Below are 20293 nucleotides of genomic sequence, written 5' to 3' on the forward strand. Positions count from 1 at the left end.
CCAGCATTTACCACATTGAGCTGTGCTAAAAAGAAACATATATTAAGAAACATTTTCCTATTACACTTTTGTTGTAAACAGCAATGGTAATTACCGTAAAATGCTATGTAATTGTGATTGAGAATTGTGCTCTATGCTATGAAAATGCTTGAGGATGTCTGCTCTCTAATCCACATAATCATCTCTGCAGAATATTCCTTGAAATAAATTCTGCAAGATCATAAATATAGACTATCTCTAGCCCAGCACAGTCCCCTTCTACCTGGGATGGATTCAGTCATTATTAGCTCCCTGGTTATACTCCCATGTGCTTTTCAAAATACTTCTCTATTTTGGTGATGAAACCTTTGAAATATTTGTTGATTAATATTCCTTCATCTCTCTATCCTAGTCACTACTTAGAGTATATGCATATTTAGCTCTCTGTTTATGCCTTAATTAAAACATTTCTAACAGATTTCATCTTTTAAAATGTGTGAGACGCATCACAGGCAGACTGAAGGATATATCTGAAGATTAGATTTATTGAAATAAATAATACAGTCACTAACAGTTACAAAACAAAAAAAATACCCAGACAAGACAAGGGGTCTGTTTACATTACAGGTAGCGGATTTAACATTCATCTACAAAAACTATGATTTATAAGAAAAGGAGAAAGAGTGACTATGAAGGGTGGGATCCCAAATGTGTGACATGTCCTATACATTCATAACAGTAAAGATGTATTTTAACATAAATAAGTATATAACTGTATACATCGGTTTGGCTGCATATCTCAGAATTCATCCATTAAGAATTAGTCCAGTGTCAGAGGGGTTTCAGTAAGGAGGCAGAGCCTATTAGCATTAGCAGTGGTTATGCAAACATGCTAAAGAAGAACGACTACTCTTAATCCTGCTTGTACTCACAATAACGTCAGTGGTACTTGTATCATTAAGGGATGTAGATACTAAAATACCAATAAACAAAAAACAGCAAAATAAAACCAAGTGGGGACACTCTGTCTTAGAAAAATATTAAGATTTTCTTTTAAAATGCTCCTAGAAAAAAAAGCTAAAACAAGTGCTAAAATCAGGCATAAGAGTAGTTGTTCACTTTTTCACCACAGTAAATGCAAATCAATATGAACTGAATATACATATTCAGTTCATATACATATATTAATTAATATACATATTAATGAATATATATCATTAATAGGTAGGTATTTATCTGAAAAGCAAACTTTTACTTATCTTTTAAACTGATTTGGTACATGGGGAGCTGAGGTAGTATGTATTTTGGAGAATATATATTTTTTTTAAATCATATAAAAGGTTGTGTACGACTTGGCAAGAAATAGTACCTCTTATTGAGGTTGCACAGTGTTTTGTTTCAGGCTAAAAAAAATTCCCATTTTGTTTTGTAAATAGATTTTACAGTCTTCCCCTTGTAAACGGTGCTTACAGTATTTATTGTATAGCAAACAAATCTAGGAATAACTTGTATTCTGTGGTCTCCTCAGTTAAGGGATGTTTTTATCTTCTATTCACATTCCACTTTCAAGTATTAGGGCTATTGAGATTTCCTACCTCTTGCTGACAAAACAGGCCGCCTCTGCAGGCAGGACCAGTACCAATTTTTAATGAGCCCACAAGAGGGCTCTGCAAATAGTGGTCACCGTCCCCAGAAATTTTCTATGTACAGTCTCTTAGTCCATTGTTAGGGTTTGAATCATAGATTGGCAATACAGCTTGCAGGCTCAAACAGAATGCTAAACCTGCTCAATAACCTCTTCATTAAAGGCAAGTTTAAAGATAAAATCACAGACTTAATTCCCTAGAAAGGCAGTTCACCATTTCCCTGTGACGATCATACCAACAGTTTCACTGTTGGTATTAAAATAATAAAGTTGAAGTAGACAAATTTATTTGCTGAGACAAATAGTTCTCATTTACCCTGGCCTAAGTCCCAAGTAACTACTTATTTCACTAGACAATATGAAAATCTGCTCTTTCTTACTGTGGTGGAATTTCAGAATAACCTCAGTGATTTGGTTACTTTGGTTTCATATCAGGGTTAATGGGGTTCTGGTTCTGCAGTGAATGCTGTGCAGGTGAAGCACTGGGCCCGCAGAGTACTTACTGAAGGATGGTGACCATGAGCAGAATTTGACCAAGCCCCACCTTGTTTCATAAGCAATATTTCGTTTTTTAACATTTACAATGTTCCATGCTCCTTTTAAAGGTTTGCAGATTTCAGAGTGATGATGCCAAGATAAGTAATCAGATTAGACTAGCGAGAAGACTGGCTGCACAGAAGGAAATTCATATTTACAGAAGTGCAATCAGTTAGCAGTGGAAAATGCAGGAACACTGAAGCACTGTGTGAACCACTTCCTGACAAACAGTTTAAAGGCAGTTAATCTGAAAAAGGTTTTGGTTTCTTAGTTTTGTTTTTAGCAGCTAGAGTTACACTAGCTTAAACTACAAGGCACAATCATCCAATTTTTACTTTCAGTGATTTGTAACTTACCTAAAAAATCCTCCCACACCCTGCCATTACCAAGAAACATGTTGCAGGTAGCTAACCTGGAAGCAGGGGCTTCAACAGTAGGACTCAGTTCCACTGAAACCAATGGCAGTATTCAGCACCTTGCTAGACTAGGCACTTAATTAATGGATGCTTCTTCTATTTAATTCACCTTTGACTTCAGAAGGAGGAAAAACAGGTTTCCTAAGCATGTAATTTAGGTTATGGAAGTTAGCCTAGGGAAGAGAAGACTGACAGGGCATTTGATAATTGTCTTCAAATACCTAAAGAATGAGTACAGAGAAGATGGAGACGGGCCTTCCTCTGTGGCTGTAGCAGGCAGGACCAAGAACAATGGCCTCAAGCTTCAGCAGGGGAAATTTAGGCTGGAGATTAAGAGGAAATTTCTGACTATGAGGGTGGTCAAGCATTGGAACAGGTTACTAGAGAAGTTGTGGAATCGCCATCTGGACATTTTTCAACAGCAGGTTGGACAGACACTTGGCTGGGATGGTTTAGTCAGGGATGATCCTGCCTTGACGAGGGGGCTGGACAAGAAGACCTTGTGAGGTCCCTTCTAGCCCTTTCCCATGATCTTCAGTTACAGTAAAATACAATATTTATTCCAATCCAAGACAAGGTTTTTTCCCTATTCAGCATGGAGGGGGAGGGAAGCAATATCCTCGATTTAAGTACTGGAGCAGGTAAGTGTGGCTACTCAGCCTCCAAGCCAGAGATATTACTGCTGCTCCTGCCTTGTCAGGCTGAGGTGGCTTGTATGGTGGGAGAGGTGGCACATGGCAGAGGGAGTGTGGAGGAGACTGTCTGGGGTGGGGTGGAGTGCAGCAGACACTGTGCAATGTTGGGGGGAGTGGGGAAAGTATAGACAAGACTGTGCAGTGTGGGGGAAAGCACAGTGAGTGTAGTGAGGGGAGAGGTGCACAAGAGACACCCACCATGTGGTCTTCCCTGCACTCCCCTTCTCCCCCACACTGCTCAGTCTCCCCTGTGCATCCTCTCCACTGCTGCACAAGCCGTCCCAGCCTGGCAAGGCATCAACAAGGGAGATCTGACAGCACCCAGAGAACTACTGGGGCTCCAGCTCTAGCACTTATCCAGGGCTGGAAGTGCAGCCACTACTGTTGTCTGCATGGATATCTTTAAGAGTGTTATATATAAGTGTTTACACTGGCCCAGGGATTGCAGGAGGGAACAGCAGATCAGTAGGCTAAGAAGGCTCTCTGAATAAACAAGCGTTATCATTTCATAAGTTTAACTCCTTGGTCTTTTGAAAATACTACATTGCCTGGCTGGGCCAGAGCTGGAGTGAGAGCCACTATATAGGGTAAGTGGTGGCAGAGGGCCAAGTAGTAGGAGGAAGGAAGTGGGAGGAGACAACTGGGTGGGGGGCAGGTGTCATGGGGACAGGCACTGGGGGCAAGTGGCAGGATTGGGACAGGTAGCAGGGGCAGACACCAAAGAAGGGCAGCATGGAGTATGGAGCAGCAAGGACATAAGTAGTGGACAGCCTGGCTCCCTGGGACCGTACTGTTGCTTTCCCCATCATAGTAACGGGAAGGACATATTTAAGATGACCTTCCAATAATTAGATTCTCTACATGGAAAACTGTAACAATTTTTCGCATGTAGAGATTCTAATTACTGGGGGGTCATCTTAAATTCAAAGTCATCTTGGATTCAGGTAAAACAGCTAGAAACCTTGAATTATGTGGTTGAATATTGGAAGATTCTGATAGGAACCCTGAAGAAACAGATAATTGTCCTGGAACACTTATTTTAACAGAAAATACAAAAACAGATGATGCACTAAAGAAAACAATGGAGGTTTCAGAAAAACAAGCTGTTTCAACTTTTTCACATTTACAGTATAAAGATTCCTAAAGGTCAGCAAAGAAAAAAAATCCCTGAAAGTGACCCTGGTTTACATGCTATGTACACTTTCTAAGCAGTCTCTCCTGTGGAAGTATCTTTTTAACTCAGAGATGCTACAGTGTTTCAGGTAAAAAGGAGTGTAAACTGAATAGCTTCTGTGAGTTCAACTTTGTCTTGTCATCTTTACTCTGCTTTTCTTCTTCATACATTTCTGCTATTAGGTAATATCCTAATCTTGATATCAGCACAGTAAAAAGCTTGGCACTCCTCATAAAGTCAAACAGAATGGGATCCTTGTTAGCAAGTCATATAGTACTAATAAGCACTGTACTTGCCTTCTCTCCTTATATGGCATTTGGGCTAATGAAGCTTTCACAAATCCACCATATTCGATCTCCCCACTGTGGTAAAAGTCCCCATGGAAGAGAGCCCCACACTAGGTATGGGGAGAGGAATTTCTCTGGAGCTGGGGACTTTCCTTCACACACCTTGTTCCACTATCTTTCCACCTTGTTCCACTCTCTTTAAGGTTTTCTGACAGCTGCAACATTTGGCTCAATGAATAACATTCAATAATTATTTAATTGCCCTGCACCACAGCGCACAATGAATAATAAATACCTTTATTTTCACTGCCTAGGTTTTTTTTTACCAATATCAAATTAACCTCTCCTATAATCATACTTCTCTTAGATTCAGGTAGGTAGAGGTGAGGGTAACTTCTCACAGTTTCCTTTGCATCTTCCTACCAAGCAAAGTTGTTGTGGGAAGCAGATGTGACCTGTAAACTCTGCCACTCCCAAGAAAGCCCAGGCTACTCATGTGAATAAAGTTACTCATGAATCAATATTTGCTGAAATTCTGCCTTACTGGAAATTGCTCAGAAACCAACATCCTATTATGTATATATAAATGGGGGTCTCTTCTATTTTTATTTTGTTTGATTATATTGTCTATTAATTTTTTAAATAAGGACTTAAGCACTGGTACACATGATATAGGAAAGGAAATAATTTATTTTTTTTAATTTACGATCCAAAACAATGTTTTGGATAGTACAGTTTTTCCTCCCACCAAAGCTTTCAGTACTGTAACTGTTATCTGTAGTAGTACAACTGTAGTAATAGTGCAGTAGTACTGCAATTACTATCTGTGATTAACTCAGTACAGACCATATTGAAAAACATGCTCTCAAACTATCTTAAGAAATTAAATGTGTTTTCATAGTGACACAGGGTCTCTGCTTTGCAAATTACTGATGATTTTCTTCTTTGCCCCACTTCCTCATTAAAATGTTCTCTGTCAATATGTTCCAGTGGAATTAAAAAATGTGCCCTTATAGTCCAACCCAACTTTTAAGTCTAGTGGGACTGAATTGCAACAAGGACTTTGACACTATTCCCTGAGAGAGGCCCTAATAAATCGTATCTTTAAAAAAGATTTTTTGTTTTAATTTTATAATGTGTGTTATTCACTCCCTGTGATGGGTCAAGGCAACAGGTCTAAAAATATAGTTTTGTTTATGAAAGGCATGCCATGGATATCTCACAGAACTATTTAACATATTCAAGTTCCTAATTTCATATATTTTATACAAAAGGTTGTGTTGCATTGTTTCCTCCAATTCTTTCCTAATACATGGTATTAAGTAATGGAGAGGTTTTCCTTTCTCCTAGCAGACCATTTGTTGCTGTTAGTAAATAGTCTGGTTTTCAAGGCAGTCTTTAAGAAATGACACTTCTAAAACTGTGATTTTCTGGAGTTGTCTACTTTCCAGGCATCCTGATGAATATCTGGAAAAAAACAGTAGCAGGATGAATTATTTTATAAGATTTGTAAAAAAAACAAAACAAAAACCTTATAAGACAATATGAATATATCTGGGATCCTACCTCTCCCCTCCTCCCCCTTTCAGATATACCAATATCAATACTTCCTCTGATTTTTTTTTTAAACTCCTTGTTGATTTTTCTACCTTGGTGTTATAGCATTAAATCAGATCCATAGATACTCAAATACCAACAACTTGAAAACTATCAAACTTGTCACAGCATGTTCATATGCTATTGCTGTGAGTAACACTTGAAATTGCTTCCACTCAAAGACAAGATAGAAAATAATAAATTTTGCCTTTTTTAGTTTGCTTATTTAGTACAGTATGGCCCACATTCCACTAGCCACACTCATAGAACTGTTCATGAACACTGGATAAACAATCACTCCATTTGAGCATTTTCCAGCCATTTTTGTAGTCAAATGAGTTGTTCCCTGTATAGTTTGTTTTTTCCTGTTTGTGTAGGTCTTTCACACCAAAAACCTTTCTAAAATTAGAAAAAGGTGACTATAAAATCATATATGTTAGCATATGAATACAGGAGGAGAAATTGAAATGATTCCTAGCAATACCCTTATTAATGTGCTTACTATAGGTGTACCTCATTCAGTAAGACCCACACAGAAGAATTAGAATGGATAGATAAACGAATAGCTTGTATTTTCCCTACTGATAGACTGATGATGCCTTCTGCTACTCCATTTTCAAATGTACCTGTTTATAAAGTAAAACCAGATCAGTACTGATACATGCAAAAATGAAATGATTCTAATGAACTTCACAAAAATATGTACCATGTCAAAAATAACTATTATCTAATATATCATAATAATTTCAATGAAGTAATATAAAATGAGAGAATAAATTATCCAACATGATACAACTAGAAATAACTGAAAGCTAAAAATGGAAATAGTCCTGCTAGATATTAAGGCTAATTTATTCACTGAAAGCAATAAATAACTGAAACAGGCTGCAACAGAAGAGTTGTCTAATCACTACAAATGAAAAAGGGTAAGATAAAATACTAGTCTGAAAAATTTACAGAAATGCTGTACATGACATGGGGTCACATTAAAGACCCAAATTAAAGTGTTATTCTGATGAATCATGGTCATGGTTCTCCAGTCTATTACACTGGTTGTACACAGATTCAACTACTAGTTACTTTTGCATGTAGTCAAAACTCGGCATAATAGACAAAACTTGGGCTCCAAGGACAGCATTTATTTCTTTCTGACCTGGGTACAGCCCAGGGAAGGGAAGTGGAAATGGAAGTTGGGAGGTGAGGAAAAACGGGATAAAGAGAAAAGAGAAGAAAGAACAGAAGCTCTGAGATCAGAAAACAGGTGACCCTTGACTAAACAAGGACCTTTGGTGTTTCTTTAGGGTTGTATATGAATTGGATTGATTTTAGGTCATTTTCACTGAGGGGAAAATGATTACCTGAATTTCATAAGAATGCAGAAGGCCCCCAGCAGTTAGGAGTTAGACTAGTTTTTTGTTTAATGTAGCTCATTTTCCCTAGAAACAAAATGTAAGCATTCATACCTATGCAGATAAAATATTCTAAGGAACTGTTGTACAAGAGTTTCCCTTCTTACCTACCATTTCCAGAATTGTGCTCAGAAGTTTGGAATATCCAGATTACTTGGTAATATTGGAGTATTATTGTAGTTGTGATGGTCCATTAAATGTGTGAGGTACAAAGATTTGTTGGAGGTGATACCTTTTATTGGACCAACTGTATAGTTGGGAGAGATGTTAGACAATCTTTCGGTCAAGCCTGGGAAGGGTAACTTGTGCCTGTAAGTTTGTCTAAGAACTCCCTTAGCTATATAGTTGTTCCAATAAAAGACATTGCCCTCACTTCCCCCAAATACTTGCCTCTCAGAGCTGACTTGCACATTCTTTCAGTATACCACCATTTACAAGATTCTGACACACTGTTACTACTAAAACAACAATAAAACCAATAAGGCATGTTATGGTGCACAAGGGCTTTTTAAAATAGCATTATTTTGATATCACCTTTGTTGCAAGATGAACCATAAGCAAATGATGTCAGGATCAATTAAGAACCCTTGCCTTCAGTTAAAACTCAAGTCAGACCTGAGTGCAAAACTTAAGTCAGAATCAATTATCCCACTGAAGAGCCTGCAAAGGTTTTACTTTTTCTTTAACTAAAAACCTTCCTTATCCCTTTTACTGGCTGATGTCTGTTTTCATTCCTTGAAACAAAATATAATAATCAGTTCTCAAATATCACACACTGAAACATGCTGAAGTTCAAGAAATTTCTATTGAGTACTTGTTCACGTTGGGATATCGAGTTACTGGTACAACTCATGGAGTTCTTAAATACAAAGTTAGAGAATTTTTATCAGGCTTATAAAAACAAACTGTTTCAGCCTTTAAATAAAAATAAGCAGTTTACCTATCTTTAAATAGCCATCTTTGGTTCTTTGGTAGTTATATTTACTTCCATTGTCTGCAGACTCTTTTAATAATTCTGTTTCCTGCAACAACAACAACAACCAGTAAAAACTTCCATCAGGTTTTATAAAGCATGACATATCCTCAAGCACCATTAAAATGAGAACAGTTGTGTTCTTCAATAGCAAGCAAGACACTTACATCAGCAGGTAGAGCTTCCACACCAGCGTTATTCAATTTGTCACCAGGGTGTTCTATGTTTCCACTTTTAAAGAGGTACCTGCCAATAAGAACTGTGTCATTTTTCTATGTTTTATATACTGGAGAAAATTTGTACATGAATAAATCCTAAGAATCACTTCTGAAGCACAACTTTGAATACACTTTAATGAGGAAATCAGTGAGGACAGAGGCAGACATTAATATTTGTAGCCAGTTGTAGCCTTTAAAATTAAAACAAAATATCTTCTTAAAGCAAACTACCCTGAAAACCATGAAAATAGCCATCCCGAGCTATCACTAGCCTTTCCCCCTTTCAGTGCTTAGATGGCAAGCAAAATAACTTGCCTGAATCACTAGCTCACTGAGATACCGATCCCTAACAAGCCTATATCACGTAGAACTCAGGGTAGATTTGCACCTTATAGGCTAACCAAAGTAATTACATATATCCAAAACTTAGCTGAGGCCTACATCCCCCAGAGTTAGGGTGACCATACATCCCAGTTCGGCTGGGGCAGTACTGGATTTTGGAGGCTGGTCCCTGCCGGCTGGTGAAAATTAAAACGAGCATCCCAGGTGCAGCGCAGGGAAGCAGAGCAGCAGGAGCTATGAAATAGGAAGCTCAAGCAGGCAGCAAAATTTTCCTAAAATAGGTTAGCTTGATTAGTGGAATGGCCACTATAAAGGGGAAATAACTGTTAACACCTGAGAAGTAATGAACAATGAGTCATTAACAGGCCATTGACTATCTTAGCAGCCTGAATAGTAACACCAGAGCTGCACCAGACTGCCCCGCCCCACCTTTGCCTGCAGGAGCACCACTAACTTGAGGGGGGCGGGGTGAAAGGGTGGAGAGCAGTGTCCCACCCAGGTGTTACGCTGTCCTGGATTCCACATTGTCTCAAATCATCATCACCCTACCCATACTGGCAGGCACACATGGAACACCTTCAACCAAGCTAGAAGAACACTGACTTCCTCTCCGTTTCTTTAGTAATTCGAGTCTTCTTAGGCATGGGGCATGTATAGACGAAACGGGAGCCCTAAACTGAAGTTGTGAGTTTTAAAAAAACACCGCTTCAATTTAGGGCTGATTAAATCCCTGTGTTGTGCACACACCCCACTGACTCACCTGCTTCTCCGGCGGGGAGGGGAGGGTGATCTGCCAGTGGGTGGAGCAGCCCCTGGGCTGCAGGGGGTGCTGGTGCTTCCCTCTGCGGTAGCGGTGGCCCACCCCCCAGGCGGCACCTGCCTGCCATCACCCACCTCAGGCGGTCCCAGGGGGCACTGCACCCATGGAGGGAAGCACCAGGCCCCCACGCAGCTCAGGCAGGTTCTGGGTTGGGGGGGCGGGGAAAAAAAGATCAGGCTCACTACTTTTCTTGGGGAGAGCTACTTTCCTGGGCTCCTGTCAGGTTGCCTGCATCCTGCAGAGCTGTGGAGCTGCATGGAGCCCAGTGCTTTGCTCCGTGGCTATAGGAGCAGCAAACTAAAACTCCTCAAAGGAGTTTTAGTTTGCTGCGCCCCAAGTGATTTAAGGTGCATTACACCACCAAATTTCCTACAGCAGCTGGAATTAATGCACAATACGTCACCAACATGTGCAAACACCAACACCATTAAAACAATGCAAAAGCATTTAGCCCTCTTTGAAGTGTCACGCACACATGCCTCTCGTTTTGTCTACAGACTATGGCTGTGCGAAGCTTCGGGTGCTGATTTGATTCAGAGGGGGAGGGGCCCATGGGGGGGCCCCCTGCCAGGCCTCATCCCCTGCCTGCTCCCCCATGGCTACCCTGCCCACCCCAGCTTCTGGTGCTTTAAAAACCCCACTACTTACCGGGTGCTGCCTGGCGGGGTGGCAATCCTTGCTGCCCACCACTGCTCTATGCTGTGTGGGGAGCTCTGCCACGAGCCCCCTGACCCCCTCCACTGTCCCAGCGCCCCCGCAGCTGCCCCACCCACCCCAGCTTCTGGCTCTTAAAAATCCCCCAAAAAACCCAACCAACCACCCGCCCTCCGGACTCACCGGTGCCTGCAGCAGCCTTGGGGCTTTGGGGGGGCTTGTGAAAGAGCCCCCCATGTGGTGCAGGGCAGTGGAGAGCAAGGGGTATGGCCTGGCGCCAGCACGAACTGGTGAGGGGTGGAGGGGCGTTTATTAAAGGGCCAGAGCTGGGGTGGGCAGGGCAGCAATGTGGGGGCTGGGACAGTGGGGGGCAGGGCTTGTGGAAGAGCCCCCCATGCAGCATGGGGCAGTGGGGGGCAGTGGGGATCGCCCCCTGCCCAGCAGCACCCAGTGAATGGGGCTTTTTTTTTCAAAGCGCTGGGAGCTGGGGTGGGCAGGGAGCCATTGCTGGGCAGGGAGAGTGGGTGGGGGATGGGCCTGTGAGATTCAGGACAGTGATTCAAATCACGGAATCGAATCACTGTCCCCCAAATCGGCCAAATCTGAATCTGAAGTGAATACTAGCCACTTTGGACAGGCCATAGACAGTGGATTGACACTTAATTCTTTTGAAACTACTGAGATGTTGGAATGCTGCTTCAAGACCTCCTGCTCAGGGCAGCCCTCTGGTTCCATAAAAAGCTAAAACAATTAACTCCTGCCCCAGCCACTCCTGGATGTACACTGCATGCAGTGCAGATCCCAGAGTGAGGACTGAATCTGGACTGGGGTGGGGAGGCGAGGGGTCTGTAGGCCCATTGGCCTGATCCAGCCCATGGACTGGCCCAGGTTACTCGGCCAGATGAGTTTGACACCCCTGTTTTAGGGTATAAAATTAGCATATATTTATTTATCTTAATGTGCTAAATATTGAAACTATATACATTTTAAATATAACTATGCATTATTATAAATATCACCAAACAGGTGTTTCACAAGGTAGTCACAATACTATGTGCCCAATTCTGATCTCACAGTGGTATTATGCGGCAGCAACTATATTTAAGTCAGACAGATTACTCCTGACTTACACCAGCATTAACTTAGAAATCCTGTGCATATTCTGCCACCTTCCTCAAAGTCCTTCCCTAAAGGAAAACTCTTAAAGTTTACAAATTCCAATTGTCCTCTAAAGGAAGTATAAACTAAATAGTGCTATGGTGGTAGTAATGAACAAACAAATCAATACAAAAACTAGTATTAGTGACATATCTGTCATTATTTAGTCATGTGGTTTTCATTATTTCCCCATTGTCTTCATACTGGTATCTTTTGGGTAGGTCTGCTAATAAGTATCCATATGATCTGGAGTGCAGCCTACAAACTAAAATCATGGAAACTGTCCTTCTCCTGTCCCAAATCAACTATATAATTTATGTGCTTTTTATAAAAGGTGTGGAATTCATAAGCCCTAAAGAAAGACTGTTTAAGGGAGTTAAAGGGGAGAAGAATGCAGTTGACTACAAATTCATTATTCAAGAGTTTGTGGCTGATGCAAGTGATAGAGAACTGGTATTTTGACAGGATTCAATCAATTCCAAAATAGGGTGCAAGAAGCCTTCAATAGCATGTAGTACTTACCCTTCCACTGTCAATGGTTCTAAAAAGCTGAAGAGGATATAGTCTCCAGCCACTGGAGCAAATGCCCAGAAAAAGTCCTTTCCTTCATAAGCCCTTTCTAAAGTGTAGTGCTGGTATACTTTTAGGCTAGTAGTCACTTTTGCAGAGGGGTTAACATGTGCTTTATGTAGTACATTTTTGCCAAAGTCTTTATCCTGTCAGATACAAAAAAGATGTAAAATCACATATGAAGACAAAATTCAATGTTCAACCTTAGATCTCAAAGAATTTTTCAAATAAGGCAGTCATCTAAAGTAAACAATGTCTATATTATTTTCCTGTAAAGATGTGATACTTATGTTTTAAATGGTAGACATGAATGAAATCAGAGACTAAACAATAAGTTATAAAAATATGGGAGCTACTGGTCTTGCGAGTGCCATCCTTACCATATAGGTGGATATCTGCTTTGTGCTGCACTACTAATACTGGCTAATATAAAGAGCGGGCAACATCCAAGGATGAAAGGGTGCCAGAGGGCATCCATTTTCCCATGAAGCTCAAGAAAATATTCTTGGGTAGAATGAGAATTAAACCAAGGTATCTAAGTTTGGGTATCAATGATCTAAGGTTATCTAAGCCCAACAAATAAGACTTTTCAGAGGCAGCAGTTTTTCTTATGTTTAAGTGAAAGAGTACTAGGACACTGAACTGAAAAACCCACTTGTCACTCCAGCTACTGAACTATCCCTTCTTTCTTCCCTTTCCTTGCTTGGTGAATGCACCACTTATCTCTGTGTGGCGTTCCTCTCTTCTAAACTGAAACTACCGGCAGTCCTCAGGCTTACGACACAACTGGTTCCTGGCAACCGTGTCATAAATTGAAACGTCGTAACTCGGAACCGATTTTCCCATAGGAACAATGTTATAAATGGGGAATTGGCCCTAAAACAGGGCCTGGTACCCTATTTTCACCAAAAATAACCCAGAATTTTGTACTCAATCAATTATGGATGAGTAATATAGCTACATTAATGTATTTATATTGTAAATAGCAATCATATTGATTTGAAAGAACTTCTTTGAGGTGACTTTGCTGGACTTTTTGAAGGGCTCTTGGTTGGACTTTTTGAAGGGGTCTTGGCTGGAATCTTCTCGAGAGTCTTGCCTGCAGGATTTTCTGGAGGCTTGTCTGCTTGCTTAAAGAAAGTGTCCGAGGAAGTTTGGACAGATGTTCTCCAGGGAGATGGGTGATGCAGCAAACTTGTTTGCTGACATGGTGTGGCATCAGATCAAGCGTCGTAAGGTCAAAACTGACGTCAGAAAGTCGAAATGGTGTCAATTTATAATTGTTTTAAGTGCTGTTCGTTGTAACTCGAAACATATTAAGTCGAGGACTGCCTGTACTCTAAAAGTCTGAAATGACTTTTTCCTATCCAAATTGCAGAATCCGTACTCAAGTCTCAACCTCCTTGACCTTTGACACAGTCAATGGTGCTCCTTTTTTGTCATCCTTCTTCCTTATTTTCTCGTTGTTTCCATGATCTTGTCCTCTCCAACCTCTCTAATCCCTTCTGCATTCCAAGTGTATTCTCTAGAAAGTTCTTTTAATTTCCCTCCTTTATTTTTCTCAGAGGAGGTTTCCCATAGGAGCCTCAGATACTTCATGTCTCCCTTTATACTTATCTCTGGCTAAGATCATCTGCAAACACAAATTCAAATACCTTCTTTATGCTAACAACTGGAAAGTCTACCTCTTTTCCAGGCACGTCTGTCTGTCTAAGCTTAATCTGTTTTAGCTTGTCTGACATTTTCTGGACAAGTAGCCACACTTATAATTTCAACATAGTTAAAACAGGCTCAGCAAGGTTAATCCCTTCTACCCTCGACCTCTCTCTCATCAATATGGACACTACCACCATCCTGCCCGTCACTCAGACCCATAACTTGGGCATCATGTTTGACTCAGTCCTTTATGTCTTCACATCAAGGCTGTCTAAATTTGTAGATTCCTTCTGCATCATTTTTTTTAAATAAAGCTTTTCCTAATCATCCACTCAGCTAAAGCTCTTATTATTTCATTTCTGTCCTGTTTCTTTGAGAATGTCAAGGCTTTTCACAGCCTCTACCTATTTTCTCAACTTTCATTTGAGATTGAGAGAGAAACCCCCAATTCTGATTGTCCATGTGTTACATTTTCAAAACAGCACTTTTGTGCTTTCTTTTAAGCTTTTCCTCACACTTGGAGGTGAGCTCCCTGTGAATATTTACAACCATTTTATTACTCTTCTTCAGATAACTCATTAAAACTTCCCTTCGCTCTGATGCTTAAAAAAATTTGACAGAAAAAAATCCACAGAATGTCAGTCTGGGTCTGGTACATTGCCCAGCATAATGGCATCCTGGGTCAATGACTAGCATTCCTTGATGCTATAGCAATAATTGCTACTACTACTACTGATGCCACTACTCCACTCACGGAAGATACTGTTGGATATCCAAATCGATATTACATTCTTCCTGCAATTTAGAAGACTAATTAATATAGTCTCTTCCTTTCTGTCCTCCATGAATTAGTAACTCCTATACATAAGATTTATTATCAAACACACAATGTTTCTCACTTTGAACTAAACTAGTTAGAATTCACTCAAATAATTCACAAATAGGAGGACAAAAACTTTAAGAAGTCTTACTTTTAAGTTCTGTATTTTTCCAGCCAAAGATGAATGAAATCCCACATGCTGAAAGAGGGAAGGCTTAGAACGGATACGCAAATGGGCCTTTTGCTTATCACAGTGTTTCTGAAAATAAAATAAAAAGGGGGAATATTTTCTTTTCTTGTTTATTTCTTAAAAAACAGAGAGAGATTGCTTATCAGAGGAATATTAATTTCACTACAAAGCTAAAATTATAGCCTTAGACTCATAACTCATATTCTCAAGTAATCCTTAGATGAGTAACCCAATGAGATTCCTTGCAGATTAAGGACTACAGGCAACCCTCACCATTCATGGGGGATCCGTTCTGGAGATCCCTGTGAATGGTGAAATCCATGAATATGGGACTGCGTTCATGAACATCATGAATGCAGTGCCCCTGGCGGCTGGGGAGGGGAGGGGCACAGCTGTGCTGGTGACGATGGGAGCCTGGCAGCAGAGGTGGGAACCTGGCAGCGGCAAGTGCAGAGCTCCCGAGGAGCTCCTGTAAGTGTATTTACGATGCGGGTTTGGCATTTGCAAATATTTGAAACTGCAAATGCCAAACCCGCGAATAGTGAGGGTTTACTGTACTCACAAAAGGGTTGCAGAATTTGAGCTGAGGTCTATAGCCTTTCTCTGCCTGCGTTTTCTTGTTTTACCATATCTTCTATTTTTGACAAATTTCATTTCAGTTTTGGGGTTTACTCTATATTTTTTCTCAATATGTTTTGCACTCACCAGCAATGACCCTGCTGCAGACTCCTGCACTATCCAATCAGGATCATTCTGGCTCTTCCTGGAGAGTCTGATGCAAATGATTGTTGGAATATTATACTGGATCATCTCAAAGCTTACCTGGCATTTTCCAGCACTCCATTTTAATTCTGCTTTTCTAATTTAGATACAACTTTCCATAAGTAAATGACATACTGAGGAATGAAAATACTGTATCTGCTTTTTAATAAGAACTTCTATGTTGCCTCTCATTCTCATACCTGGGGAAATGCACGATTCCCCTTGAATTAAAGAACAGTTAGTTTGATACAGTAAATCACCTAAAGCACATGGCAAAAGCTTCATGGAATACAGAGAAGAAAGCACAGGGCTAGAGTCAGGAGCGCAGGGGTTCTCTTCTAGCTTTATCACTCACTGGACATGTCTACATGTGCAGTTAATGTGCCTCAATTTTCTGTGCAGAAAATTCAGGCGCATTAGGGTACATCTGCATGTGTACCCATGTCGGAAGCAAACTGAGCCCAACAGGAGCAGCCTAGTCCAGGGCTGCTCCTGCTGTGCTCTGCCCCTTGCAGCAGTCAGGGGGAGCTCTGGCCTCCCCCAGATGCCAGCCCCAGGCTGGCATGGGGCTCTGGAAGCCCTGGGTTGGTAGGGGGCATGGGGATCAGGCCTGGGCTCCAGGAGAGGGGAGGGGAGGGAGGAGCTGTTCTGGCTTTGGGGGGAGTTCTCTCCCAGCCACATGGGGAGATCAGGGCTAGCCCTGAGCCTCAGGGTGCAGAGAAAGCTGTCTTGGCTCTGGGGACAGCTCCCTCCCAGCCATGTAGGGAGATTGGGGCTTCTCCAGTGCCCTGGGGGGCAGGGGGAGCTGTCCTAGTTCTTAAGGCAGCTCTCTTCCAGCTGCACAGGGAGATCAGGGCTGGCCCTGAGTGCTGGGGGGCGGGAGAGCTCTCCTGGCTCTGGGGGCAGCTCCACCTGAGCGGTGGAGATATTGGGGCTGGCCCCAAGCCCCAGGGGGTTGGAATGAAGCTACCCCTGGAGCCAGAACAGCCCCCTCTGCCCCGCCAGGATTTGGAGCTTAGAGCAGCTTTGGTCCCCTGCTGCCTGGGCTGACCAGGAGCAATTTGCCATTTTGTAGTACCTATCTGTATATATTAGCAAACAGTGCTTTAAATTAATCTACCATGCAGTAATTGCTGTGCACGTGTAGATGCTTTACTGAGCATTAGATTAATCTAATGCGCAGTAAAGCATCTCATGTAGACTTGCCCAGTTACAGCACAAGCTTGATAAATCACTTAACATATCTTATCTCAGTTCCCACAGATTTAATATGTGGATAGTAATATTTAGTCAGCTTTGTAAAGTGCTTTGAGCTCTATGGATGAAAGGTGTTATATAAGTGTTATCAGCAATAGTAAAAGCTAGGAGTGATGAAAAGCTGCAACTAGATCAAATAAAAAAGAACTGACTGACTGTGAACCATAAATCTGATCTGAGGTACTAATTAGATGTTCAACACTAGCTGAGGATGTATAAATAGAATAAAGTATTTTTATACCTGTCTTGAGCAGATGTTTAGCAAAATGGTGTTAAAAAAAACAATGGATGCAAATTAGTCCACTGGCAGCTGTTTACTTTAAAAGGGGATCAGAATTTTGCTAGAAAAACCTTGATGTAAAAATATACAGTTGCAGTATCTGTTATCATCATGACTGGTGGAGTTAGCTATGCCAGATTGCACTATAATTACAATAAAATGGAAAATACTAAGTCAGAACCTAGGTTGCCAATAAGTCCCTTGTTTGCTACCACAGGCATAGAGACAGTCCCAGGTTAGCACATGTTCTGGAGGAGCACTCTGTATAAAGAGGATGATGCTCTCTGGAAATACCAATACTTAGCCTGAGGTTCAGTTGGTACCATAACAGCTTTTACAGTTATGACAGAAAGCTACATCTGTTCCTAGTCTTCAGGGGTACCAAATGCTCTTCAGGTGATTGTGGGAGCCAAGTCCACTCTTTAAAAAAACAACCACCCCAAAACCCCCAAAATATTTACTCCAACTGTGATGTTGGCATGTAATCTTAAATTTTTAGTGGGTGCATCTACATGTGCACTGGACTGCGCAGTTATTACTGCACAGGCATTTAGTACTTGCTTACTGCAGAGGCTCAGCGCTGCATGGGTCATTTCTGATGCAACTGTGCAGTAGCAACAAGCAATGACCTACTGTACAGTAGCATCGGCATCACGGTTCATGCCCAGCAGCACTACATCGCCGTAGCAATGAGCCACAGTGATGTAGCGTCTCGTGTAGATGCACCCAGTGATGACCAGAAAGCTTATTGGTTTGTGTCTTAGTGCAAGAGGCAATGATTTTTGGTGATATGTGTGCGGGCCGGGAGCGACCCGAGCCCTTTTCGCGCTGCACGCGGGCTGTGGCCAGCAGCCCGGGCACGCTGGGTTGGAGAGGGAAGGCCTTCGAGCTGGAATTAGGCACGGACGCGTAGCGGTAGTTTAAAAGATTGTTTACTTACACCAAGATGGCAGTGGTGCAGGCTGGAAAACTTGCTTAAGTTGCAGTTACAGAGAGAAAAGAAGAGAAGCGGACAAGAGTTCTAAACTCGTGAACTCTAGCCCAATCCGGCTGAAGGCTCTGAACACGCGAGCCCGTCGTGTCAGCCGAAGAAAGTACTCGTCCGGAAGAGCTCTGAATAAACTCACATGAAGTTTGCTAGGCTCTCTGGGTCCTTCTGCTCACTCATTCACACGAAGTTTGCTAGGCTCCGTGGGTCCAGTTCTTTTGCGCGCGGGAAGGGATACGTCTGGATTGCGCTCGGCGACGGGGAGAGGCTAGAGGTTGATCAGACCTCCATTGCCTGCTTTAAATGCACTGGGTCCGTAAGGATCCGCAGCGCTTAGAGATCTTCACACAGCGTGAAGTCTCCTCCTCCCTTGTTTGTGGAGTCCTCCAACTTGGGCGGAAACCACTCAAGCCTCTTATACGGCTAACAAGCCAATCACTAGCCGCCACGTGTGAATAATTTAGAACTAGCCAATAATGGGACTCGAATTAGCATACCAATGGCGGGAACTCTTTGCAATGAGCATCTCTGTGCTGCAACAAAGAAATGCACCCTGCAAAGAAAGCTTCAAATTGGCGGGAAATTCTCCCTTGCACCGGGGTTCTCTTTTGCAGCAGAAAACTCCACCGTGCAAGGAAGCTATAATTTAGCGGGAACAATTTAGCAGTGCCGAAGCACACAAAAACAAAAATCACACCCTTTGGGTTGTGACAATATGTTTTATTGGACCAATTGCATGGCTGGGATACAGTTAGTCAAGCTTTTGAATGCAAGGCATTCTTCATCAGATGTGATGAACTCTGTCCCAATTATGCAACTGGTTCAATAAAATACACTACAAAAATATACATCTTAGTGACATTTAAGCATCAATTTGAGTGGATATCTGAACCAAATATGCTCCATTTTTATTTTTTCCTGAATAATTGAAGAGTGAACAGAGCCAATTTTTAAATTTCAGTTTCATTTCGCTAATAAAGATCCCTAGTCTTCAGGGGTACTGAATTTACTTATGGTGTTCCTTAAAATGAGGGAGTCCCACTTGTGCTAAGATAAGATATGCCATATGTCCTCTTTTTAATGTAGTTTGTATTTCTTTGCTGTCCTGCTGCCTCTGACATCTAAGCCAGGTCGTGCAGGTACTTCATGATCTTCATAATCTTTCAACAGAAATAAGAAGGATGATATGAACCTTCCTATTAATTTGTGGAAGCTCATGTTCTCTGGGGTGGATCAATAGCTGTTGAAATTTCATGTTGCTGTATGCATCCTCCCCCTTCCTATCATAATCTGATGTCCAATGGCAAAAGAGAACTTCATAGCATGCCAAGTTCTCATCTCCATTTATTTAGAAGTTTCAGAAGAATATATGCCCATTTACACTTCGTCAGACAATTCTATTTTGGGGTGGAAATTTGGAAAGCTACTGATTCACACAGAGAACACAAGGTTTCACAGATTAATAAAAAAGATTATATGAGCTTTCACATTTTTGTTGAAATAGCTGTGCTGATTCATGAATACATATTATCTGATGTTGGCTGAAAGGTTGTGGTTGCATCTACAAGGGCTCTTGTACACACAATCAGGATAGGAAGCATGAAGCAAACACCTATTAGCAATGGGGTTAAACATTCCAGGCAGGGATAGATTAGATAGATGACTGATGGGCCCCTACCAGGGAAGAAAAGGGTCATTACTCTCGAAAGAATCTCAGATGCTTGGCAAAGGGGTGGCAAAGATGCCTTCTCAAAATCCTGCTCCACCTTTCAAGTCAGCTTTTAGCTGCTGTAGGATTGCTTGGGGGGGGAGGGGGTGGGGAATGTAACTGCTATTCTACTGCTCCCCCAGTTCCCATTTATGGCAT

At 41.6% G+C, this 20293-nt stretch overlaps 1 protein-coding gene across 1 annotated transcript in view; it reads right to left on the minus strand.

The window, feature by feature from the left end:
• Positions 1-504: 504 nt before the first annotated feature.
• Positions 505-20293, minus strand: part of MGAT4D (MGAT4 family member D) — a gene marked incomplete at its 5' end in the record, with an annotated part of 47808 nt that continues 28019 nt past the window's right edge. The window contains 6 exons of the mRNA XM_025211691.1: positions 505-6200; positions 6843-6955; positions 8679-8760; positions 8879-8957; positions 12426-12619; positions 15101-15208. Coding sequence (XP_025067476.1) covers positions 6174-6200; positions 6843-6955; positions 8679-8760; positions 8879-8957; positions 12426-12619; positions 15101-15208 — 603 coding nt within the window. The remainder of the gene's footprint in view (positions 6201-6842; positions 6956-8678; positions 8761-8878; positions 8958-12425; positions 12620-15100; positions 15209-20293) is intronic.

The sequence above is a fragment of the Alligator sinensis genome, unplaced genomic scaffold (genome assembly GCF_000455745.1).
Source record: "Alligator sinensis unplaced genomic scaffold, ASM45574v1 scaffold554_1, whole genome shotgun sequence".
Classification (NCBI taxonomy): Eukaryota; Metazoa; Chordata; order Crocodylia; family Alligatoridae; genus Alligator; species Alligator sinensis.